Genomic DNA, 15476 nt, shown 5'->3' with positions numbered 1-15476 from the left:
ATCAATTTGCCCATATTTGAACTTTTAGATTTTTATAGTTTTACTTCAGATTTGATGATTAACCACGTGAGAATGGGTTTGAATAAATAAAACGTTATTATTGAAATGAAACTGTTCCACAAAAATGCGCATATAAAAATCATCATAACTGTCACGCAGATCGGTAGAAATGGTAGGATAAATTGTAAGCTTCCCCAAACTTGAAACTCAGGAGCTGCCAATTGTCTTTACTATAACACCCATAAAAAAAAATATGAACGCGCAAGCACATGTACGCACACACAGGATGTCCCGTGAAAAAACGTGCTCACCTATGAAAATCAAAGGTCCGTCCAACGGTTTAATTCTGGCAACGGCCCTGGTGTGCAGTCTAAAGAAACAGTGCATGCATTTCTTTGCGACTTGTATCCTAGCACATAGGCTTATATGTTTTGATAATGTTTGTGTCACACCTAAAGTGTCCAAATAACCCCTGAACAGGGTTGGAGAGCCCATAGCCTACAGAGCTTGGTGAAACGTGTATTCTTATAAACCCAGTCATTGCGCAATCTCATCTGAAAACAGAGTTTTGACTGGCCACTAATTATGTTATATGTTTTAGGAAAACAGCTAACTTCCTGCATTTCAACACGTTTTGCCATGGGGCAGAGAGATCTGCAGTTTTATAATGCTATTCTACACATCTTTTCATGAGTCTGAGAAAAATGTACAGTTAAGTTAATTTTCTGCTACTCTTCACATTTTGCCATGATGCTGAGAGAAAATGTTGCAGTTTTAAAGTGAAAATCTCACTTTTAAAAGTTCATATTCTGTAAACTCATACCCAGATAATGTTGTTGACTCATCCTATACTCATATTGGTGACCAAAGCATGAATTTGAGAAAAAACACCCCACCTCAAACTTGTATCTCAAACAGACCATTTAAAAAATGCTTGCTATTTCCTCAGAGGATGATGTCATTCTCCTGAGGATAAACTGGCCAATCAGCGGTCTTTATTTAACTAGGCAAGTCAGTTGAGAACAAATTCTTATTTACAGTGACGGCCTAGGAACAGTGGGTTAACTGCCTTGTTCAGGGGCAGAATGACAGATTTGTACCTTGTCAGCTCAGGGATTCAATCTAGCAACCTTTAAAAAAGCGAGACGGAAAAGCTGCTTTTAACATACTTAATTAACATTTTTTGTTTTAAATTATAAATGAATGTTTGAAAATTGAGAAAGAGGAGTTTGACTGTTTTTTGTGCACAAAGTCAACCTTTAAAGTTAATTTCCTACATTTTGCCATTGCTTATGACGTGTTCATATGCTACCTGCAGGGTCCCAACTAAAAAAATAAAAAAATGTAAAGTAATTATTGACCTGTTCTGAATATTGGAGTCGCATCATGCAGCCTTAGAATGTATTAGAAATCCAAACATATAGATTAAGATTTGTATCACAACTAAAGTTGCATAAATAATTAAGCATATAGGAGGACCTGTTTCTAATGATCACTTTGTTAACTGTGCTCAATACAGAATAACTGCCTGTGCCCTCTGAAACCGTTTTGGAAAAATATATTTTATATTTTATTCAGCTATATTCAATTCAATTGTATTCCTCTTACTATAAAATAATATAAAATAATGCCATAGGAATTATAAGCAAATCCTGTCCGCTAAATGAACTAGTGTAGCCTACAGTCATATTGCATAGCCAGATCAGGGCCTAACATAAGGGCCTAAATCAACAATGGACTAAAGAAACAAATACCAAAAGATAGTTTTTGGGTGGAGTTGTCCTTTAATTCATCTGTTCGTGCCACTGAGATTTTGTTGGGTATAGTTTTTACAGTCCATCACCACCACTGACTGAATGATTAGCTATGTAGACCCATTAACAATGTTGTTATATAATAATTTACTTCGCTTATGTACACCAATACTGACCTGCAATTAAACAAAAAGTATTTAGCTAGATAAAAGCAATATTTGTTATTCTATATTCTGCTATTCTGTACAATAATGACTGATATTTTGAAATGTTCTAACCTGAAACGCCACCTGGTGGTGACCAAACATAATGTTTACCAATAATTCACTGGTAAACAGGGAGTGTACGTTGAAAATGCTACAACAGAGGAACCTGCGGGTAAAACACTCTGATAAAAGCATATGGATTGGTATTATATTAACTTAAATTGAGGGATGGTTAGATTTACTCTAAATATCTAAGTTAGTATTCAGTCATTCAACCTGGTCAATCAGAGGGAGTATGTTTTGATTTTCTAGCTAACGTTAGCTACACAGTTAACGTTAAATGCCTTCATGACGAGACAACCGCCTTTCCATGTCATTTGAATGTAGCTAGTGCTGGTGGTAACGTTACAACACCAGGCTGAGTCCACACTCAGCATTATTTGTCCGTTGTTTCCAAATTTTAAAAAAGGTAGCTTGTGAGCAAATATACTAGCGAAGTTTGTGAACGAATAGCTACAGACAGTAGCTTCTAGTCGTCTAGCCAAAGAAAATTTGCAGACTTGTTGGGATTTCCCTTCGCTGTGGTTACCATTAGTCACCTTGGCGCTTTACTTGAGCTAGCTAGCTAATATTAGCTATTACATTTGCTCAGATTTAACGCTGCTGCAGTCAGAGAAACATCATGGTAAGTATCGTATACTATCTAAATCAAGATAAGAGTATTTTATCACAAGTCTCCTAATACATTATTGGTCATTCTGCAAGATCAACCCTCTTAAGATGTAATAGTGCTCAGTATAGGTTGTTGAGAGCTAGATAATTCCCCACAACAAGATAGCTTCTAGTTAAAGCTAACAGTTTATTCAAGTGCCAGTCACCACCATTGACTGCAGCGAACTTTGTTTTAAAACCCCTAACCTGGGTGGGTATAATTTATTGAACGTTCCAAAAGGAATCTGTTCCAGAAACTTCGTAAATAACAAGGTTGCCAACAAACAACGCATACAAAGTTGTATAGCGGCCGAATAAGATAGCCCACTCCCTACCGGGTATGTCATTAAGTTTTCACTCATCACGTTTATTCCGAAAAATGTCTGTCCTCACTCTGGTAGCCTATGGACAAACATTAAGAATAAGCTATGTGGTGAGTTGATGCCTATTCGACAGCTAGTTAGCAAGGTGCATTTATCGTGCTACTTTGTATGCGTTGTTTGGCAATCTTGTACGACGTTTTTGGAACAGATTCCTGTTGAAAAATTCCACAAATGAAACCCACCCCCTATCCTATGTGTTCCTAATCGATACAGGCTAAACAGAAGAAAGGACAGAAGAGTAAGTCCCTCTGATGTTGTTATTTACCCATTTAAATCCTGCACAATACAACTTGAATGGAGCTCACAGATTCATTCAATGATGTTTTTGTACTACAGGTTCAATTGATGATATGTTAGGAGATGATGGTATGTGATTACATCCCTACAACAGATCTATGACAATTCAAAATGACAAATCATTAGTATAATATACTGCAAGTACACACTGTGTAGTGATGGTAAAGTTATCCTGTTATTTGTACAGATTTCCCAGTGAAGGCCAAAGCTCCGGCCCGTGAAGCAGGCAGACTAGGACCTCCTCTACCATCACGCAGTGGAAAACAGTGAGTTAACTGGGACTGAAAAAATGTACTGCCAGATCAGAGAGTAGTCTCAACTCTTTCTTTCTTGACCATTTAGACAGAGGATACTGTCAGTCTGCTTGCTAATTCTATGCGTTTTGGTTCTCCAGCTCACTATTGGGCGACGACTTCTTCAGCAAACTGGCTAAGGAGGCTGAAAATGAGGTGAGTTGGCAGGTCATACATTAAGTATAGCAGGGAGGCTGTTGACTGTTTTCCATATACATCTTTTATATTCACTTCCAATCCAGGGCTCTGATGTTTCTGAGGCTGATCTCACAGCCTTACTGGAGAGCATGAAGGTAATGATGCCTTGTTCTAATGACGTCTCCCCAGGGAGTAAGACTCCAGGCTTTATGTGTGAACATCCATAACCCAGCTGTGTCTGTCCTATCCTTACATAGGACATGGATGATATGGACGCTGATCTCTTTGGATCAAAGAAAAAGCCCAGTTCAGCCCCAGCTCAGAGTAAAGGCTCCGGCATTGGAGGACCTACAAAAAATCCTCCTAAATCAGTAAACAAGTTAAAAGGAGGAGGAATCTCAGATGAGCTACACATTGAGGAGAAGAAGCCAAGTTCTGCTCCTGCATCGACAGCACGTGGCTACAAGAGGTCTACAGACTTTGATGACCCTTTGGCTGACCTGTTAGAGGATCTACCCATAGAAGACAAAAATTAGCTAAAAATCATCAAACAAGCTCCTCCAGAGAGATCAGTGCTGCCCCCAGACTCCCCTATCATAAAGAAACAGGTTGGTGAACCTTTTTGTGTGTTTTATTTGTGAATTTATACATTGTAACATACCCAAAAGAAGAGCGAGCCAGAATGTATCAAATGCATATATTTCTCCTGTAGCCTCACCAGCTCCAGTTCCAAAGAAGCGGGACGAGCTTACGTTTGATGATGACGAGGATGACCTAATGGATGCATTGGGGTTTGGGGAGAGTCCCAAAGAAAGCCCTAAGAAGAATGAGACCGTGCTCATACCAAAGAACGAGAGGTAGGGTCTCAAATGCCTCAGTCAACATCATCAGTTCCAACCAAGGCTATCACAAAACCTATGGACTATGATAAACCCAACAAAAAGTTCATTGGAAATGCACCCTCCCTGTTCCTCTGCGCTGACTGTATATAGCAGCAGTGAGCTCCCTCAAAGAGCACGCACCAGGCTAGATGAGATTCTGGGGCGTGGGACGTCCCCTCGCCTTCTGGAGCGCCCTCTAACAGGGGAGACGAAGGACGCTCCGCAGGAGCAGGAAAAGCAGAAGCATCATCAGGAGACCCCCACTACTAAGGTTAGCTAACACTCCATGTTTTTGTATTTAAAGTGTGATATGGTATTCTTGAATGAAATGAGAGTTGATGTTTCCCTTTGTCAGACCCCTTCCTAGAAGAAGAGCTGACGTTTGGTTCCTATCAACCTACACTGGTCACTACACCTGAGGGACGCCACTCATGCAGACAGTCGGTCAGGTAAGTCAGAGCTCTAGCAGAAGCCCTCATAGTTTGTTTTGGTCAAAGCCTGGATCAACCAAGGTTGGGTCAATAACAAGTCCATCATATTTAGATATAATCTGAGTTCCTGAAGATTATCTATGTAAGTTAATGGACCAGAGTGTATGTCAAAGGAAATGGCCACCATCTAAGATTAGCCACTCCTTTTCAGATTCTCCACTGAGGACAACAGTGCATCTTCTCCTGAGAAGAAACCCAAACCCATCACCCCCACCACGCTCACCCCTACCTTCCCCCGGCCTGCTGCAGACTGGCTGGGGCTCTCGCAGGTAGATGATGAGGAGGAGGATTCTTAATTGACTTACTTGTATAAATAAAAATGTTGCCATGTCACTCTGGAAGAAAATGGGATTGTAAAGAAAAACGTGTCTTGAGTGACTTCATTTGAGGTTTTGTGTGTGTCAACACAGGGCTCCAGACTAACGTTTTCTGTTGGTGGCACCACGCCCCCAATTTTTTTTAATTAGGCACCATCTTATAAAATCATTCACAATGCTTTATCATATATGCAGTCACTTTAACTATACATCCATGTACATACTTCCTCAATTGGGCTGGCCAACCAGTGCTCCCGCACATTGGCTAACCGGGCTATCTGCATTGTGTCCCACCCACCAACCCCTCTTTTAAGCTACTGCTACTCTCTCTTCATGTATGCATAGTCACTTTAACCATATGTACATACAACCTCAGCCTGACTAACCGGTGTCTGTATATAGCCTCGCTACTTTTATAGCCTTTCTTTACTTACCTATTATTCACCTAATACAGTTTTGCACTATTGGTTAGAGCCTGTAAGTAAGCATTTCACTAAGGTCTACAGTCGTGGCCAAAAGTTGAATGACACAAATATTATTTTCCACAAAGTTTGCTGCTTCAGTGTCTAGATATTTTTGTCAGATGTTACTATGGAATACTGAAGAATAATTACAAGCATTTTATAAGTGTCAAAGGCTTTTATTAACAATTACATGAAGTTGATGCAAAGAGTCAATATTTGCAGTGTTGACCCTTCTTTTTTTAAGACCTCTGCAATCCGCCCTAGCATCTTGATGGCAGCCCATTCTTGCATAATCAATGAGTTTGTGGGTTTTTGTTTGTCCACCCGCCTCTTGAGGATTGACCACAAATTCTCAATGGGATTAAGGTCTGGGGAGTTTCCTGGCCATGGACCCAAAATATCTGTATGTTTTGATCCTCGAGCCACTTAGTTATCACTTTTGCCTTATGGCAAGTTGCTCCATCATGCTGGAAAAGGCATTGTTTGTCACCAAACTGTTCTTGGATGGTTGGGAGAAGTTTCTCTCAGAGGATGTTTTGGTACCATTCTTTATTCATGGCTGTGTTCTTATGCAAAATTGTGAGTGAGCCCACTCCCTTGGCTTGAGAAGCAACCATGTTTGACAGAGGAAGAACAATGATTCTAAGCACCACCCTCCTTTTGAAGCTTCCAGTCTTATTTGAACTCAATCGTCATAACAGAGTGATCTCCAGCCTTGTCCTCATCAACACTCACACCTGTGTGAGAGAAGAGAAGAGAATCACTGACATGTCAGCTGGTCCCTTTGTGGCAGGGCTGAAATGGAGTGGAAATGTTTTTGGGGGATTCAGTTCATTTAAGGCAAAAAGGGACTTTGTAATTAATCTGATGACTTTTCATAACATTCTGGGGTATAGGCAAATTGCCATCGTACAAAATGAGGCAGCAGACTTCAAAAATGAATGTAATTCTCAACTTTTGGCCATGACTGTACACCTGTTGTATTCTACGCATGTGATAACTTTGATTAAGTGTAACAGATGTTATTCAATAAGTTACATGTCCAAGCAGGATTCAAATGTTTTATATGCAGCCTAGTCCAGTGAATGTCATGAATTGTTGGTTCACAAGTCAAAATAGGGCTCCAGAATATAGACATGAATGTACCTTCATCCTTCGTCCTCATTTTAATTCCAAACTACAACATTTTCAGACAAGATAGAACTGCCAAAGGGGGCGGTGTTGCAATCTACTGCAAAGATAGCCTGCAGAGTTCTGTCCTACTATCCAGGTCTGTACCCAAACAGTTTGAACTTCTACTTTTAAAAATCCACCTCTCTAAAAACAAGTCTCTCACCGTTGCCGCCTGCTATAGACCACCCTCTGCCCCCAGCTGTGCTCTGGACACCATATGTGAACTGATTGCCCCCCATCTATCTTCAGAGTTCGTGCTGCTAGGCGACCTAAACTGGAACATGCTTAACACCCCAGCCATCCTACAATCTAAACTTGATGCCCTCAATCTCACACAAATTATCAATGAACCTACCAGGTACCTCCCCAAAGCCTTAAACACGGGCACCCTCATAGATATCATCCTAACCAACTTCCCCTCTAAATACACCTCTGCTGTCTTCAACCAAGATCTCAGCGATCACTGCCTCATTGCCTGCATCCGTAATGGGTCAGCGGTCAAACGACCTCCACTGTAAAACGCTCCCTGAAACACTTCTGCGAGCAGGCCTTTCTAATCGACCTGGCCGGGGTATCCTGGAAGGATATTGATCTCATCCAGTCAGTAGAGGATGCCTGGATATTTTTTTTTAAATGCCTTCCTAACCATCTTAAATAAACATGCACCATTCAAGAAATTTAGAACCAGGAACAGATATAGCCCTTGGTTCTCCCCAGACCTGACTGCCCTTAACCAACACAAAAACATCCTATGGCGTTCTGCATTAGCATCGAACAGCCCCCGTGATATGCAGCTGTTCAGGGAAGCTAGAAACCATTATACACAGGCAGTTAGAAAAGCCAAGGCTAGCTTTTTCAAGCAGAAATTTGCTTCCTGCAACACTAACTCAAAAAAGTTCTGGGACACTGTAAAGTCCATGGAGAATAAGAACACTACCTCCCAGCTGCCCACTGCACTGAAGATAGGAAACACTGTCACCACTGATAAATCCACCATAATTGAGAATTTCAATAAGCATTTTTCTACGGCTGGCCATGCTTTCCACCTGGCTACTCCTACCCCGGACAACAGCACTGCACCCCCAACAGCAACTCGCCCAAGCCTTCCCCATTTCTCCTTCTCCCAAATCCATTCAGCTGATGTTCTGAAAGAGCTGCAAAATCTGGACCCCTACAAATCAGCCGGGCTAGACAATCTGGACCCTTTCTTTCTAAAATTATCTGCCGAAATTGTTGCCACCCCTATTACTAGCCTGTTCAACCTCTCTTTCGTGTCGTCTGAGATTCCCAAAGATTGGAAAGCAGCTGCGGTCATCCCCCTCTTCAAAGGGGGGGACACTCTTGACCCAAACTGCTACAGACCCATCTATCCTACCGTGCCTTTCTAAGGTCTTCGAAAGCCAAGTCAACAAACAGATTACCGACCATTTCGAATCTCACCATACCTTCTCTGCTATGCAATCTGGTTTCAGAGCTGGTCATGGGTGCACCTCAGGTCCTAAATGATATCTTAACCGCCATCGATAAGAAACATTACTGTGCAGCCGTATTCATTGATCTGGCCAAGGCTTTCGACTCTGTCAATCACCATATCCTCATCGGCAGACTCGACAGCCTTGGTTTCTCAAATGATTGCCTCGCCTGGTTCACCAACTACTTCTCTGATAGAGTTCAGTGTGTCAAATCGGAGGGTCTGCTGTCCGGACCTCTGGCAGTCTCTATGGGGGTGCCACAGGGTTCAATTCTTGGACCGACTCTTCTCTGTATACATCAATGAGGTCGCTTTTGCTGCTGGTGAGTCTCTGATCCACCTCTACGCAGACGACACCATTCTGTATACTTCCGGCCCTTCTTTGGACACTGTGTTAACAACCCTCCAGGCAAGCTTCAATGCCATACAACTCTCCTTCCGTGGCCTCCAATTGCTCTTAAATACAAGTAAAACTAAATGCATGCTCTTCAACCGATCGCTACCTGCACCTACCCGCCTGTCCAACATCACTACTCTGGACGGCTCTGACTTAGAATACGTGGACAACTACAAATACTTAGGTGTCTGGTTAGACTGTAAACTCTCCTTCCAGACCCATATCAAACATCTCCAATCCAAAGTTAAATCTAGAATTGGCTTCCTATTTCGCAACAAAGCATCCTTCACTCATGCTGCCAAACATACCCTTGTAAAACTGACCATCCTACCAATCCTCGACTTTGGCGATGTCATTTACAAAATAGCCTCCAATACCCTACTCAACAAATTGGATGCAGTCTATCACAGTGCAATCCGTTTTATCACCAAAGCCCCATATACTACCCACCATTGTGACCTGTACGCTCTCGTTGGCTGGCCCTCGCTTCATACTCGTCGCCAAACCCACTGGCTCCATGTCATCTACAAGACCCTGCTAGGTAAAGTCCCCCCTTATCTCAGCTCGCTGGTCACCATAGCATCTCCCACCTGTAGCACACGCTCCAGCAGGTATATCTCTCTAGTCACCCCCAAAACCAATTCTTTCTTTGGCCGCCTCTCCTTCCAGTTCTCTGCTGCCAATGACTGGAACGAACTACAAAAATCTCTGAAACTGGAAACACTTATCTCCCTCACTAGCTTTAAGCACCAACTGTCAGAGCAGCTCACAGATTACTGCACCTGTACATAGCCCACCTATAATTTAGCCCAAACAACTACCTCTTTCCCAACTGTATTTAATTTTAATGTATTTATTTATTTTGCTCCTTTGCATCCCATTATTATTTCTACTTTGCACATTCTTCCATTGCAAAACTACCATTCCAGTATTTTACTTGCTATATTGTATTTACTTTGCCATCATGGCCTTTTTTTGCCTTTACCTCCCTTCTCACCTCATTTGCTCACATTGTATATAGACTTGTTTATACTGCATTATTGACTGTTTGTTTTTACTCCATGTGTAATTCTGTGTCGTTTTCTGTCGAACTGCTTTGCTTTATCTTGGCCAGGTCGCAATTGTAAATGAGAACTTGTTCTCAACTTGCCTACCTGGTTAAATAAAGATAAAATTAAATAAATAAAATGTGCGCCAATATTATGGAGGCCTAATTCAATTGCCGCTAATTCACCACCTGAGGAAATGGAAACCCAAAACACATTAGCTAGATCTAAATAAACACCTATTGCTAGAAGCATGCATTCATCTAACAGTAAAGGGAACGTCCTAAAAAACAGTGCACTTTGAGCTCAGTAATGATCATTAAGAAATGTGTTATACCTACAGAAAGCAGAGACCCCTCCATTTTTAACATAACTAGCTTGCTTCCAAAGTGATTTTCACCGCAAATGCATGAGGCTTGCTCATTACAGCATACAGCACCATTGAAAGAGGCAGGTACAGTGGCACAGCAGACATGAGGTTAATGCACTTCACTGTTGAACAACTTCATGGTTTTATCCTCCCCAAAATTGAATGTTTTGATTGAGGTGACCAGGTAGAATGTGCAGCTCGCACCAGTGCCACCAATAAAAGATGTACTTGTACAGCCAAATCAATATTATATTCACGAAGAGAGGTTGTCTTGAGTTGCATAAATAGTTAGCGTTTCCTTCCATTTCTCCAGAATGTTAAATATGACGATTGTGTTGTGGGAGCGCTGGAGAGTGAATGCAGAGCAGGCTAAGGCCGACTCATCTCAGCGAGGCCTGGACAAAGAGAGAGGCTCTAACTCAGCACATCAGCATGGAGAGAGAGGAGCTGGAGAGGGCAAAAGTAAGACATATACTGAGGGAGAAGTGGTTCAAGACATCCGCCAGATCCCTACTCAACTGTTTCCCAACCCTGGTCCTCAAGTAGCTCCTACAGTACACCTGATTCAACTAATCATCAAGCCCTGAATGAGGTGTTAGGTTGGGGGTACTTGAGGACCAGGGTTGGGAAACACTGACTTCAAAGACCCCTACTCCCCTCCATGTCTAGAGTGCCTTGTTGGAGGAGCAGCAGCAGGTAATGCAGCACTGCAGAGGAGAGAAGGAAGCTGGTGGCTGAGTGGACCCAGTTCCACACCCAGGAGAAGCAGAGGCAGGACCGAGCAGAGGCGGCCAGCCGGGCACTGGAGAGGGATGCCCACAGAGGGCTCCATCATCAGCATGGCACAGGTACTGCAGACTAGGATAGGACAAGAGGCTTGTATGTCTAGCATTGTCGCATGCAAAATGCCAGAGTTTTACCATGTTCAGGCAATGGAGTTTACCTAACCCAATCATTACATTTCACTCACTTGATCTCAAGCAATTGAGATTTGCAGAGTTTTGAAACAGGCTGTCTTCTGTAGTCACCATGAACAGGTGGACCTGAAGCTGCGCGCTGGGGAGCTAAAGCAGCATGAGGCGGCTGTAGCACGGGAGAGGGAGGCTCTGGACAGGGAAAAGGAGAGGCTGAGTGGTACAGGCCTGCAGCTGAAGACATTCAGCAAGGTCTGGACCACAACCTCATCACTATTAGCTAGCTATTGGTTGACAGTAATGTATATAAATCGTTGGTTGTTGTATGCGATAGTGGAGGTAGCACAATGTTGTGACTGGGTGCCCTGCGTCGGTATTTGCAGCTGGCATCAGAAAAATAGGAGGGGGAGAAGGCCCTACAGGAGTCCAGACAGGTGGAGACTGAGCACCAGACCAGGCTGAGGAACATCCACTCCCAGATGGAGACAGACAGCAGGAGCAGCACCTCCAGCAGGTAAATAAGTGTGTGTGTGGGGGGGGTTATACCAGCCAATCTCCTACCAGCACACATCAGGAACGGCGCAATATGGTTGGAATGGTTCCATTCCAGCCAGCCCTCCTATAGCACCTTTGAATTGTGTACAAATCATATCCAGACTAATGGAAATGTTAGTGTATCAACTAACCATTTCCCCTTCTGCAGGAGAGTGAAGATGACTGAGCAGCGTAGAGCAAGGGAGAGACTCAAGCAAAGCATCCCAATCACTTTCCCTCAATCTATGGCCCCTATATACACAGGTGGGCGGAGCCTTTTACAAAACAAATAGTTGTTAATTTGTCAAATTAACACAGAACAGCATATTTTTCAATACTGTAGACTTCAGACCATTGTTGGCAGTACCTCAAATGGCCTCCACCAAGGCTATTTGCCAGCCCTCACCCCTGTTCTCTAGTCCGGATTCTACAGAGCTCCAGGCCAGGTTGGCCCTGCTCAGGCACACAGCAGAGAAGGTAACTATAATACATTACTAACCAAATCGAGTGCTTACATTAAATCAGTTTCAAGTTGACAGTTTGAGCCAATTTCTGAGGGCCCAAGCAGTTTACAACAGAAGTCAGCTTTGAATATTACTGTTGATGGTCTAGTAAAGATGGAAGCAGATTAGTTTCAAATCTTTATTGTAGATAAAGGTACTTGTTTTATCTTCTTAGGATCGTGACTTTCTGCAGGACGAGCAGTTCTTCCTGGACACACTGAAGAAAGCACCTTATAATTCAGCCTTTCACACTGATTAACTGTGGGGCTTAGAGCCCGGTGACTTTCTGGTTTTAAGTGCGCCATTAAACTTGACATTTACTAATGTTTGCATTGAACTAGTTTCTTTTAGTCAGTCACTGATCATTCTTTTGGTGAATTTCAGTTCTTGAGTCCGGTCCTTGGCACAACATCTTTGACCCCATTACCTAAAATGAAAAACATCTAGTAAGCCAAGGAAGGGCTCCAACAGGCAACTGTTACCTTATAAAACCAGAAAGTGAGCACATATGGATCTCCCATCAAGCCTCAGGGGTTTCTGTAAGTCAACACTGCTGTTCAGACAGGGATAACATGTTTCATCACAGGCTTATTACACTCTTCACATCTGCGCCACCATTACTCATACCATTTATCAGTCATAAGACTAATTCAGTTCACCTAGTTACCTGATCCCAATGGCATTACTTGCTGTATTTTCAGGGGTTCACATCCAGGTTGGCAGACCTGTAAAGAAGTTACATTAATTTGGTTCAATGCTACAATTGCCAAAAGCATGGTGACACTCAGGGCTGTGAATTTCTCAGAGCAGCTTTATCCAGCGTCAGTTATCGCATCAGACGGCACTTCCTATGCAGCATTTTCATCTCTGAAACCAGTCACCATTATATCCACTGTAAAGTAAACTTAAAACCTAGCTGAGCACTTACCAATTAACTGTCCTCTTGACCCACCGGCACTATAAACATTTGAAATATTAATACATGTTCATGGTAATACTTTAATGAATCATTATCCCACAATATGAATCTCCCATCAAGTCTCAGGGGTTTCTATAGGTCAACACTGTTGTTCAGACAGGGATAACTTGTTTCATCACAGACTTGTTACTACACCCCCCACAGATTGAACACCATTACTTAACAATCTGACCACTTAATGTCAAAAGTAGTGGTTACCTGCTCACATGGGAGTGACTTCATTGGAACATTTATGGGATCACACCCAGGTTGGCAGACCTGTAAAGAAAATACCATGTTTGGTTCGAATTAGCACAACTGTCAAAAGCCCCCCCCCCCCAAAAAAAAAAAAAAAATCGTCCCGCCACATTCTCTACACTACATACGTTCGAAAGACTGAAATTGTGCTTAGGGTAGGTATTTATACATTTCAAACGTCATTACCCCCCATGTGACCAATCTTGGACCAGTATTTGAATTTCCAGGGGCAGACCTCTGTGCATTTCAGAGCATCTTCAGTGCTAAGTAAAACTAATCCATGTCTCCATTTGAGTTACATGAGACCATAGAGGTTCTAGCTAAGTACCTACCAAGCAACTGTCCATTCACCCTCCGAGGCCACAACACTACAAGGGTATCAATTAGTCCATTACGGCACGAGTTCAATTAATGATCTTGCTATGCAACATGGCAACCCTGAGAAACTACGCCACACAATACAGTCACTAAACTAACTACTGCCAAAAACGTACCCATTCAAATCATATGAGTTTTCCCATCAAACCTCAGGGGTTTCAGTAAGTCAACACTGTTGTTCAGACAGGGATAACTTGTTTCATCACAGGCTTGTTAATTATGCTAGGCAGACACTTCAGACCTGCTCAAATCTGACTGTCAAACTGCCCAATTTAAAACTGGTCAAACGTAATCATGGATATTGTTTTACCGCTTGAGTGGACACAGCCCATAAGACTTCCATCCACGTGAGTTAAGATGGGAGAGCGTTCAAACGGTTCTGAAAGGTGCAGACAAAGATCAGACGGATACATAGCTAACCACATACATTGTTTTCACTGTAGATCGTTTCCGCGCTAGTAAATGAATCATAAGTCTGCCGCAAATGTTGACGCAGACCACGTTCCCACACCTCAGGCGACATGCGCCAGTGATTACTAAAAAACCCAACTAACTAAAACCCGTTAAGTGATAAGGAAAATCAGGTAACGTATGTTCGAACCTGATCTACAGAAACACCAGGGTTCTGAATGTTATTTAAACAGGCCAGGCCTAGACTTTGTCAGAAAGTTAGCTAGCCATGTGGCTAGCAGTTAGCGAACTATTTTGCACATGGCTAACAGTGGTTACTTACAGTTTACACTCATGGTGGCTGGTTGACACTGGAGTTCGTAGTGTCTTTTAAGCATTTTGCTATGAGTTGGTGCAGAAAGTTACACACACCCCCCCCACAAAAAAAAACTGCCCGCCACATATTCTCTACACTTACATACGTTCGAAAGACTGAAATTGTGTTTAGGGTAGGTATTTATACATTTCATACGTCATGTGACCAATCTTGGACCAGTAGGGAGTGGGGTTTGAATTTCCAGGGGCAGACCTCAAGTGGAGCACATATCAGGAAGGCTACTCAGTCAGCCGTTAGGTTGGGTGACTTAATATTTTAATCAGTGGTTGCAATAGGTCTCAGTGAATGCACCTATTAATACATATTTGTGATTTCATTTTCATATTTTTCTTCTTTCTTTGCCCTCTGTTGCAAGCCAGTGTCCATTGGTGCACATTTATGCACGTTTGGAACACTGGGGGGCATAAACTCCAGGACATAGCAGGCATATATCCGACTTTGTGAAATAATAATGGAAATATATATACCGGTAGTCTAGACCTAAATGAACAACATGGGATATTCTGACCATATAGCCTTCGAATAGACAAATGAGTGCCTTGGTTTGAAAATACCTAATTGCATTTGGTGAGGCTATAAGAGAGTAATCAATCTAAAGCATTGCATCTCGTCTTTCCTAATAATATTCTAACATCAAAAGATCATATTATTTGCTACTGGTAAAATAGGGCCTTGAAGTAGCCTAGCCTATTCATATTCCACGAGGTAAATAGCAAAGCGGTAAATAGGCCTAACTGATCAACAATGTAACC

General features: G+C 42.4%; 1 protein-coding gene, 1 long non-coding RNA gene and 2 other non-coding genes across 8 annotated transcripts; 1 reads left to right on the top strand and 3 right to left on the bottom strand.

Moving 5' to 3' along the window:
* Positions 1–2082: 2082 nt before the first annotated feature.
* On the top strand, positions 2083–12667 carry LOC109893532 (fas-binding factor 1 homolog). 5 transcript variants are annotated; one of them, XR_004210433.1, is made up of 15 exons: positions 2092–3420; positions 3539–3617; positions 3746–3800; positions 3887–3937; positions 4040–4390; positions 4495–4934; positions 5019–5112; positions 5306–5423; positions 10706–10854; positions 11062–11240; positions 11417–11558; positions 11690–11820; positions 12010–12104; positions 12184–12317; positions 12519–12667. XR_004210433.1 is itself a non-coding variant. In XM_020486778.1 (10 exons), the coding sequence occupies exons 1-7, from the start codon at positions 2109–2111 to the stop codon at positions 4316–4318; spliced, it is 543 nt and encodes a 180-aa protein (XP_020342367.1). In that variant the 5' UTR covers positions 2088–2108; the 3' UTR covers positions 4319–4390; positions 4495–4934; positions 5019–5112; positions 5306–5534. The 5 variants fall into 5 exon arrangements, 1 of the variants encoding a protein (XP_020342367.1); XR_004210432.1 differs by having other exon boundaries at positions 2139–3292; positions 3391–3420; positions 12010–12317; XM_020486778.1 differs by lacking the exons at positions 10706–10854; positions 11062–11240; positions 11417–11558; ... (2 more) ...; positions 12184–12317; positions 12519–12667 and having other exon boundaries at positions 2088–2132; positions 3268–3292; positions 3391–3420; positions 5306–5534.
* On the bottom strand, positions 12469–14823 carry LOC109893534 (uncharacterized). Its single transcript, XR_002255769.2, has 5 exons — positions 14671–14823; positions 13521–13580; positions 13272–13300; positions 13011–13068; positions 12469–12770 (listed from the first exon to the last, which is right to left on the bottom strand). It is a non-coding gene; the product is annotated as an uncharacterized LOC109893534 (long non-coding RNA).
* Positions 13143–13215, bottom strand: LOC116374522 (small nucleolar RNA SNORD49). The gene has a single exon (XR_004210489.1). It is a non-coding gene; the product is annotated as a small nucleolar RNA SNORD49 (small nucleolar RNA).
* Positions 13378–13449, bottom strand: LOC116374521 (small nucleolar RNA R38). The gene has a single exon (XR_004210488.1). It is a non-coding gene; the product is annotated as a small nucleolar RNA R38 (small nucleolar RNA).
* Positions 14824–15476: the final 653 nt, after the last annotated feature.

This window comes from Oncorhynchus kisutch, linkage group LG6, assembly GCF_002021735.2.
Source record: "Oncorhynchus kisutch isolate 150728-3 linkage group LG6, Okis_V2, whole genome shotgun sequence".
Classification (NCBI taxonomy): Eukaryota; Metazoa; Chordata; class Actinopteri; order Salmoniformes; family Salmonidae; genus Oncorhynchus; species Oncorhynchus kisutch.
The sequence above is the reverse complement of the archived record's forward strand: the minus strand, read 5'-3'. Positions and strand labels throughout refer to the sequence as shown.

Excerpts from the sequence above, each read along its gene's own strand:
- LOC109893532 (XM_020486778.1), top strand. The coding sequence starts at position 2,109 with ATGCTACAACAGAGGAACCTGCGG. Across the intron at positions 3,421-3,538 it reads TGATATGTTAGGAGATGATG|ATTTCCCAGTGAAGGCCAAA; the intron begins GTATGTGATTAC and ends TTATTTGTACAG. Across the intron at positions 3,618-3,745 it reads CCATCACGCAGTGGAAAACA|CTCACTATTGGGCGACGACT; the intron begins GTGAGTTAACTG and ends TTGGTTCTCCAG.